This window comes from Mandrillus leucophaeus, unplaced genomic scaffold (assembly GCF_000951045.1).
Source record: "Mandrillus leucophaeus isolate KB7577 unplaced genomic scaffold, Mleu.le_1.0 Scaffold236, whole genome shotgun sequence".
Taxonomy (NCBI): Eukaryota; Metazoa; Chordata; class Mammalia; order Primates; family Cercopithecidae; genus Mandrillus; species Mandrillus leucophaeus.
The window spans coordinates 1179096-1188856 of NW_012102432.1; the positions used below are offsets into that span (position 1 = coordinate 1179096).

General features: G+C 39.3%; 1 protein-coding gene across 1 annotated transcript in view; it reads left to right on the top strand.

Annotated features, from left to right (window-relative positions):
• GGH (gamma-glutamyl hydrolase (conjugase, folylpolygammaglutamyl hydrolase)) overlaps positions 1–9761 on the top strand; it is a 26987-nt gene that overhangs the window by 584 nt on the left and 16642 nt on the right. The window contains exons 2-4 of the mRNA XM_011982189.1: positions 6–92; positions 2980–3094; positions 8508–8558. Of these exons, the coding sequence (XP_011837579.1) occupies positions 6–92; positions 2980–3094; positions 8508–8558 (253 nt within the window). The remainder of the gene's footprint in view (positions 1–5; positions 93–2979; positions 3095–8507; positions 8559–9761) is intronic.

Here is a 9761-nt window from a genome sequence, read left to right on the forward strand (position 1 = left end):
CCTACTGTGCGTGCTGGGCCTGCTACTCTGCGGGGCGGCGAGCCTCCGGCTGTCCAGACCCCACGGTGACACCGCCAAGAAGCCCATCATCGGTAAGCAGGCTGTACGGGGCCGCAGCGTATGGGGAGGGGCTGGGTGTCGGCGCTGGGCGCCTCCCGCCGCCGCGCTCCGGCTGTTGCGTCCTGCTGGGGAAAAACCCCAGATGTGCTTGGCTTTTGGTGCAAGGAGGACCCCGGGCTGGGTACCATTTGGATCGTACTGAAATGTACCTGGTTGAAGTGTCTCGTTCATTCCTTTAGACTCATATGGCTCTTAAAGATGGGAGGGAGGAGGGTGCAGCACCGTGAAGAATCCTGCGGATTTTCTTTTTTTGTACACAGCTAGGAATTTATACTAAAATAAAACATTTCGTTTTCGCACATAGTTGGGAATTTTTTACTCATTTACATCTACACGTGCGTGCATTACATTTGTCAAAATGTCTCAGGTTGAGGGCGTATTTAAAATACCAGTGCATTGTAATATAAAATCAAGACATTAAGGTATAATTTGGATTTTGTCATGTTCAGTAGCAGAGGACAACAGTGGCTAATATCCTAATGTAGGTTCTATTTGATGTTAAAATGCAGTACACAATTTTTCGTTTCCAACATATTTGTGTTTTAAAGAGATAGTAAAATCAGTCTGTGTTACCAAAACACACATTTGAGACAGGCCCAAGGAAGGCTACCTGGGAGAAATCATCCTGGGGTTAAAATTTGCCCAAATAAATTTGTGTGGAATTAAGGTTAGTTTTATTTTGGCTGTAGGATTATGCCTTTCATACTATTTTTTTTCTGTGAAGATTATCACTGTATTCTGTAACTAAACAGAAATTAGATGAATGTTTTTTCATATAGGTAGTGCCCAATTTTCAAATGGATTGCTTACTAATATTTGGAACTTATTTCATAGCTGTTTAACATGGTGATTTGATTCTCCACGAACTAACTCAAGCTGTAATTAATGTAACAGGTTGCATATTGTGTGTCCAGAGGAGAGAAAAAAAGCAGAGGGGATTGTTTTCCCTTTCCTAGAATCAGGGGTAGCCCTGTGTCAAATATTTAAAAAAGGGACTTTGCTTTTGGTCACTGAGATCAGCACAGAATCGTTAACCGAGTACCGACTATGTACACAGTCTTGCTCTAGGAAGTGCAAAGGATTAAAAGATGACAAGGAAGCTACAAAAGTTATCAGATGGCCTTAAATTATTGGTGAAATTTTGGTCACATTTTGAGGGAGAGGGAGAACAGCTTGAGCTCTTTTCCCAGGGATGGGAAAAGTGAGTATGCTGGGCCCAGGGGAAGGGGAGATGTTGGTGGAACTCACTTTGATGTACTTCTCTTTCTGGTAACCCTTGTGCTCCCATGATGCCCCATGTCACCTTTGTGGTACCTCACTCCATGTACCCTATACCACTCCATTTCCTATGACATTCCTAGTTCCTTGTTCCCTAGTCAAACTTTGTATTCCTTAGTAAAGATGATTTTACCTACCAGTAAGGACAAAAAGTCTTACGGAACAAATTTTGTTGTTTGATATGTTACCGGAATACCTGATGAATGCCACTTGTAAGAAGCTGGAAATACAAAAGTGAGTAATACAGACAACAGCTCTTCCTATCAGGTGGCCTACAGAGACACTGAAAGTGTTCCAAATGCTGAAGTGCTGAATGGTAGTAGGCACAGGTACTCACCCGACAGACGTGTTTTGATGTGTGCTGGTTGCTGTACTGTGCTGGGGCTGGGTTTCACTGGTAAAAGGAGGCCAGAGAGATGGGTGGGGCAGAGCACACAGGGTCTTACAGAGTTTATTAAAGTTTAGGGACCCACTGAGGTAGTTAAACAAGGTGGTGACACCTGCTTGCTGATCTGTCTCTCCCTGATCTCCTTTCCTATTGCTTTCTGCCTTCACTCACCTGGCTCTAGTAACATGGATTCCTTGCAATGTGACAGGCACCTTCCTGACTCCTGGCCGTTTCTCTTGCCATTCCTTTTTCCTGGATTCCTCTTTTCCCAGATATGTGAATATGGTTTACTCTGTCACCTCTCTGGAGTCCTGGCTCAAATGTCATGTTTTACCTTCTCAAGGAGGACTTGCCTGGCCACCATATTGAAGACACTGTCCTTTCCTCCACAGATGGGATCTCCTTCCCCACCTTCTTTCTCTCCTTAGTGCCTACGACCAGCCACTCTATATATTAAGCCTTTTTATCTTGTTTATTGTTTGGCCTCTCTCCCCTCCTTGATACATATTTGATTTAATACACACAGGGTAGGGGTTTTTGTTTGGTTCTCTCATATTCATGTGTCCCCAGCACCTAGTTTGTTGCCTGGCATGAGGTATGATTCAACAGTATATATTGAATGACTGTAGGAATGGGAATGGTGATGTGATCCAATTTGCTTCTACGCGGGGAGCTGCTTGGAGCTTGAGGGATTTCTTAAGAAAAGATGTAAGAAGACCTTCTAAGAGTCTATTATCATAGTGCAGTGGGGAGAGGAGAGATATTGATAGTTTGGGCTAAAGTAATGTTGGAGAGGTGTGGATGGAAGATGTTTTCACTCCTTTGCTTCATTGACAGGGAATCAGTGTGTCTGTGAGTATGTGTGGGAAAGGAGCGACAGTCTTGTAGATTTAAGGATCTGTATTCTTTAGATGGATTCTAGGTCTACAGTTGTGTAAAGGCTGCATGTGCTACTGTAGTCCTTCTTTGGGGGCTTATTTGGCTTCCCTGATGTGGTGAGAGATAGATCTACTTGAAACCAAGATTAGCCTCCTCTGCTTCTTTCCCACAGCCTGTGGGTGGACTTGGAGGAGAAACTTCCTATTTAATTCTGTGAATTGAAATAATAAAATATGATATTTTTGCTGTGATAGATTTCAGTTTCTGAGCAAGAAGAAATTTGCTTGAAACTAAACTTTTTTTTTTGTTATTAGGAATATTAATGCAAAAATGCCGTAATAAAGTCATGAAAAACTATGGAAGATACTATATTGCTGCATCCTATGTAAAGTATTTGGAGTCTGCAGGTGCAAGAGTTGTACCAGTAAGGTATGATTCAGTGTTTTTTAAAATTTTACTCTGTAAAGAAATTGCTGCATATGGCCGGGTGCGGTGCCTCATGCCTATAATCCCAGCAATTCGGGAGGCCGAGGCGGGTGGACTACCTGAGGTCAGGAGTTCGAGACCAGCCTGGCCAACCTGGTGAAACCCTGTCTCTACTAAAAATACAACAATTAGCTGAGTGCAGTGGTGCACATCTGTAATCCCAGCTACTGGGGAGGCTGAGGAAGGAGAATCACTTGAACCAGGGAGGTGGAGGTTGCAGTGAGTTGAGATTGTACCACTGCACTCCAGTTTGAGCAACAGAGCAAGACTCCGTCTCAAAAAAATAATAATTACTGCATAATATCTCTAAAATTAGTGCTTTCTCTTTATGATTACATCGTTTAAATGCAGTAACATTGAGCCTGATTTTTGCCACAAACATGTTGCTTAGAGTCTCTCATTGCATTGTTCAGTGTGGGAAGCTGTGTGTTACCTGTAACGTCATTAGAGGTACTGTATGTCATATGCATTAGCATCAAGAATGAAATGATAGTTTCCTTTACCCTAGAAAAGGTGGTCCTCACAGATACTATGAAGGTAATGGAGTAAAAGAATCTAAAATTTATGCAAACTCAGAGTGGGAGACGGTGGTTGTGGGGGTGTGAGATAAAAAATTACATATTTGGTACACTGTACATTACTTGGGTGACTGGTGCGTTGAAATCTCAGACTTCACCACTATACAATTAATCTGTGTAACCAAAAACCAATTTTACCCTAAAGGCCATTGAAAAAAAATTTTTTTAAAAAATCTACAGTTTAACCAGCTTTATTTTATAATATTAGGATAAGAGAACACTTAGGGAATGAAGGAGGTTTTTAGAAAATGACTTTTAAAATACCTTCACACTCTACTTTAAAAGTTTGTAAATTACTAATGCATTAGAGTTGCTTCAGTGTAGATTATAGGTATTGCAGTTTTAAAGGCACTACATTATTTTTGTGATAAAATGTTCCTATAAGAATGAGATGATTCATCTCATATTTTCATTTAGAACTGAATTCTTCCCATATTTTTCATTTGGAAGGAGCTAACAACCAGAATCTTACATGTATTTATAATATCTTGTCAGCTAAAATTAATGTATTTTATAATCTTTCAGCACCCTCATCTAATCCATTTTGAGTGATTTCACACACAAAACACTATTTATTCTATACAGCCTGTTTCTGTAAATAATTTCTCATCAAAAATTATAACAAAAGTACTGTTCAAATATACTACTACTAATAAAGCCAATATTACAATTTAGAGAATTGTACCACAAAATGGCTTTAGGTTTAGATTTATGAGAATTGTTTTCTCGTATGATCTTTTACATTTAAATTAACTGTTTCTACACCAAGATTACCATTTGCTTTTGATATTAGTCTTTCATATTTTAGTAGCATATCTAATTTTACAAATGACATTTTATTTGAAACCCATGTAACATCAGAGTTTTAGAGCTGAGTAAGAGGCTCTAGAGAGTCTTCAGAACAGTGTTTCCAAGTTTTCATCAAGGAAGCTTTTAAATGCAGACTGTTCTAGGATGTTAGCACTGACCATGTGCATGGGAGATAGGAGAGACAAAAGGCAGAACAGCCATAAAAAAGAATGAAATCATATCCTTTGCTGTGATGTGGATGCAGCTGGAGGCCTAAGTGAATTAATGCAGAAACAGAAAACCAAATACCGTATGTTTTCACTTATAAGTGGGAGCTAAACATTAGGTACCCATTGAAACAAGGATGGCAGCAATAGATACTGAAGGCTACTAGAGGAGGAGGGGGATAAGGGCTGAAAACTTACCTGTTGGATACTGGACTCACTACCTGGGTGACAGGATCTTTTGTACCCCAAACCTCAGCATCACACAGTATACCCATGTAACAAATCTGCACACATACCCTCTGAATCTAAAATAAAAGTTGAAATTATACAAAATAAATGAAGTAAAATCATAAATGAAAGAGGAGACATTACAACTAATGCTACAGAAATAAAAAGGTTCATAAAGACTACTTACAAGAAACTGTATGCCAACAACACGTGTAACCCAGAAGAAATGAATAAATTGTTAGAAACACACAGTCTACAAAGACTGAATCATAAAGAAACAGGAAACAAACCTGTCACTGGTGAAGAGATTGAAATGGTAATCAGTAGCCTCTCAACACAGAAAAGCCCAAGACCAGCTGGCTTCACTGGTGAATTCTACCAAACATCTAAAGCAGAATTAATACCAGCCCTTCTCACACTCATTCAAATAATTGAAGACAGTACAATTCCAAGAATGAACCCCAATGTAAACTAGGATTTAGGCAATTATGATGTGTCAGTGTGTTTTTATCAACAGTTAAAATGTACCACCCAAGATGTTAATGGAGGAAGCTATGCATCTTTTGGGGCAAGGGTTGTATAGGAAATCCTTAACCTTCCCTTAATTTTGCTGTGAACCTGAAATTACTCTAAAAAATAAAGTCTTTAAAAAAGTAAAACAAAATGCCTTAAGGCAGGTAGACCAGTTTAGAGGTAGTTGCAGTAGGCTAGGTGTGAAGTGTTGAGGGCTTGGCTTAGACCGGTGGTGTGGGAATGATAGGTAAGTGTTGTTTAAAAAAAAAATCACCAATATATGATGACTAATAAAAGGGCACAGGGAAGAAAAAACAGATAAGGATGATGGAAGTTTTGAAATCATGGGAGTTTTGAAACTGAATGACTTTGCAGAATATTGGTATTTATGAGAGATGCTGAGAACGTGACTGTCAGCATATAGGTTAATTTCCAGGTTGGGTTCTCAGAGTTCATTTAAGGTATATTGTTGGAATCATGAGATCCTGTAGAAACAGTGTAATACATAGGGGCTAAGTTCACAGACTAGCCTGCAAAGGATTATCTGATGCAAAATAAGACTGAAATGATCATGATGATGTTAGGTTCATTTCTGAATTTTGGATGCTAGGAGTCAACTTCTGTGGTTTAGAAGTGAAAAGGAAGAGATGGGAGACCTGGGAAGCATTCTGAAATAGGTCAAGAAATTTGTCTTTGGTTTCCTTCTGCCTTCTTCCTGCCACCTTCTCTCTCAGGTGCTTGGTGCTCTCAGGTTGTCATAAATTCCCAGTGTGGGACTAGTGGAAAACAGAATGTCCTGCTTCCTCAGAGGTAGCATACAACAGCCCATGGGCTGCAGCTTTTGGTTTAAAAATGTGTGTTGTTCACACCGCGTTTTAAAACACAAATCAGGCTGGGCACGGTGGCTCAGGTCTATTATCCCAGCAATTTGGGAGGCCGAGGTGGGAAGATCACTTAAGCTCATGAGTTTGAGACCAGCTTGGGCAACATGGAAAAACCCCTATTTATAAAAAATTTTTTAAAAAGCCGGGAGTGGTGGCGTGCACCTATCGGCCCAGCTACTCAGGAGGCTGAGGTGAGAAAATCACTTGAACCCAGGAGGTGGAGGTTGCAGTGAGCTGAGATGGCGCTACTGCACTCCAGCCTGGGTGACAGAGCCAGACCTTTCTCAAAAAAAACCCCAAAGACCACAAATCAGACTTTATAAGAGTCTGAATTTTTGGTTTTTTTGAAGACAGTTATTTGGATTGGGTTTTAAATGGGGCAAACACTCCCCATTGGCAACAGTGCTTTGCCATCCTTTTCATGCTGCTAAAACTGTGTCATTTGCCATCATCACCAGGCTTAAGCCATTTCCTTACAGTTAAGGAGGGAATAAACTGTTTCTCATACCTTGTTGAAAGGGGCTTTTGTTTCAGGAAATGTCTGACAATGTGCAACTTACAGTTATATTCTCTGCCAGGGCCCCTAGGCACCAGAGTTGTGACATGGCACACTCCTTCCCCTGTGACAATTAAGCCTCTTAATAGTGATAAGTGGGGACCAAAACTATAGTCATGGACAATGTGGGAGCCATTTATTTAGAATTAATGAAATGACTGAAACTAGCTTGCACTGCTAGCTGGCAGGAGTCCTTGGAGTGCAGCTGTGTGATCTAAATCCATTTTGGTCCGTGATGGTAGTGGTTGCCCATTCTGGTTTAAATATCCATGGGGAGAATTCTGGGTCCTGACTGGTTGGTTCCTTTTTATTGCCACAATCTGGGGAGATTAGATTGGCAGAGTACTGGGTACATGTAGATTCATATTTCACCTCCCTGTCACTTCCCAAGGCAGGGCTACCTGTCAGTATTTCTCCACTTAAGACCATGGTAAGCACCATTCTGGTATTACCCATTGCTTTTGTGGCCCTCTGCCAGGAAGAGATTACTATGAACTTGTGAAAGACAGACCTGCACTTGCAAAGCTTGTTTGAACTTGAGAGTAGATCCCAAAGTTGTTTGCGGGCAAAACACAGCCTGTGTTCTGGATATCACAGGTGTCTAGTTAATAATCGGTGTGAGGGATCTCACCTCCCCCGAAAACTTCTTTGAGGGCAGAAATGGACTAGTTGACATCTAGTCATAAGTCTACTTCCTTTAGGGCAAGTTGAGAGGACAGGTACCATTTATTCTCTCGCAGAAACCAAAGGCTGCTAAATGTGGGAGAGTTTTTGCAAGGATTTCACCGACTTGGTGCTCTCTTCCCTTATTGTTGCATTTTATTGAAGTTTTGGGAGAGCAAATGTCTTACTGTGACTTAGTAAATGTTGTCGCCGTATGTCACAGATTAATCCCATCTTTTTTTTCTGGAGAAAGGGAATAAAGTCACCAATAATATGGCAATTGTTAGGAGGCCCTTAAGGGGTGTTTGATCAAGGGTCTTTCAGAGTAATTACCTGGGCATTTAGGCTGTTCTACAGTCATCTCTCTGTAGTCTGTCAATTCAGACTAGATCTGAACCGTCCTGACTTTGAAATGCAGAGTAGTCCCTAGACTCTTGCAACTAGTTTGTTGAGGTAAGATGAAGCAGAGACTTGACATTTATTTATATATTTTTTCATCTGCCAGAGCTGCCTGTAGTTAAATAGGCATGATAAATAAAGTTACTTAAAGGAGTCTTTACATAAAACTACTGACTATTCTTACATTTCTTTTTGTAGTTTTTGGTTAGTAGAGAAATTACTGGTGCCTAAATCTCACAGTCTTTAATGTTTTGCATACTAAAACATACTTCACAATATTAAATTACGTTAGATCACAGAAAAGCATGTCTGTCTGATTTACTTGTCTGATTAGCAAAACAAGGATAGAATTATGTGGCTTTCAAGTGGTTTGCAAAAATGCCTCTAGGAAAGTAGATAATATTGTCTAGTAATTAAAAATTAGTTTTTATTTGGCTTTTTAAAAGTAATGTGGTGACTTCGTTTAGAGGTTTACTTGTAAGTTTCACAAATATAACAATAACTTTTTATTGTTTTCAGGCTGGATCTTACAGAGAAAGACTATGAAATACTTTTCAAATCTATTAATGGGTAAGTTGGCAGCATTGGTTTGATGCGGTATATGAGTGGTCTACATATATGTCTGCTTTTGTGAAGGAAATCATACAAATATTATACATGTTTCTTTGTAACTATCTTAGAGTGGTATAGTATTTTCTGAGTTCTTTTATAGGATATATTTTCTTGGGAGATGCAAAAGTTCTTCAAAAGAGGAAGAGGCAGGTTAGAAAATGTATAATTGTTACATAGTAGACACATAATTTTTTTAAACGTGTGACTTAATCTTTGTTCTTTTAATGCTTGTCTTAAATGTTTGAAGCTACCTTGAATGGCATGGCATACTGCTTGCATATGGAGTTTATAAGTCCAAAGTCTGAGGATGTTGATTTTTTTTTTTTTTTTCGGGTATATTGGAAAAAACTGTTCTGTTCTCTGGTTTCACCACAAAAGATATGTTAGCTCACAGAACAAGACTTCTAATCATATGAAAAAAAAATGTCCACCATTACTCTTAATTTTAGGAAAGAAGGCTAATTACAGCAGTCAAAAACATTTAATTACCAAGTTGGCAGAGATCAGAAAATTTGCTTATACTCTATAGGGCCTGTGAGGAAACAGGCATGCCCATACTTTATTAGAGGAAATGTAAATCATGTAGTCTATTTTGGGATAATGTTGCAATACCTATTGAAATTAGAAGTACATACACCCTTTGACCTGGGAACTTGAGGAGGAATTTTATTTTATAAGTATATCCCACATTGCATGAAGACTTAGACTCAAATATATGCATTGTATTAGTAGTATTGTCTGACTGTCACCCAGTAGTCCATCAGGTGAGAATTGGTGAAATAAAACAGACTATGTACATTTAATAGAATACTATGCAGGAATTAAAAAATGAGGTTATCTGCAGATGCTGACTTGGATCACCATTGTCCCCCATGTCAAAAAGGCAAGGCATGTGATGGTGTGTATAGCATACACCCCGTTTGCTTTTTGTTAAAAGTCAGGGTGAAGAGATATGCATATTTCTACAAATCAACACAGCAGATTTTAATGGCAGTCATTCCTGATTGGGAATAGGGTGGGAGGAAGTATTTTACTGTAAAACGTTTTTTAAAAAGAGCTTTATTATTTTTACTTCTAAAACCATGTTAATTTATCGTTTCTTTTAAAAAGCCATGTTTACAAACACCGCATGTTCTCACTCATAGGTGGGAACTGAACAAT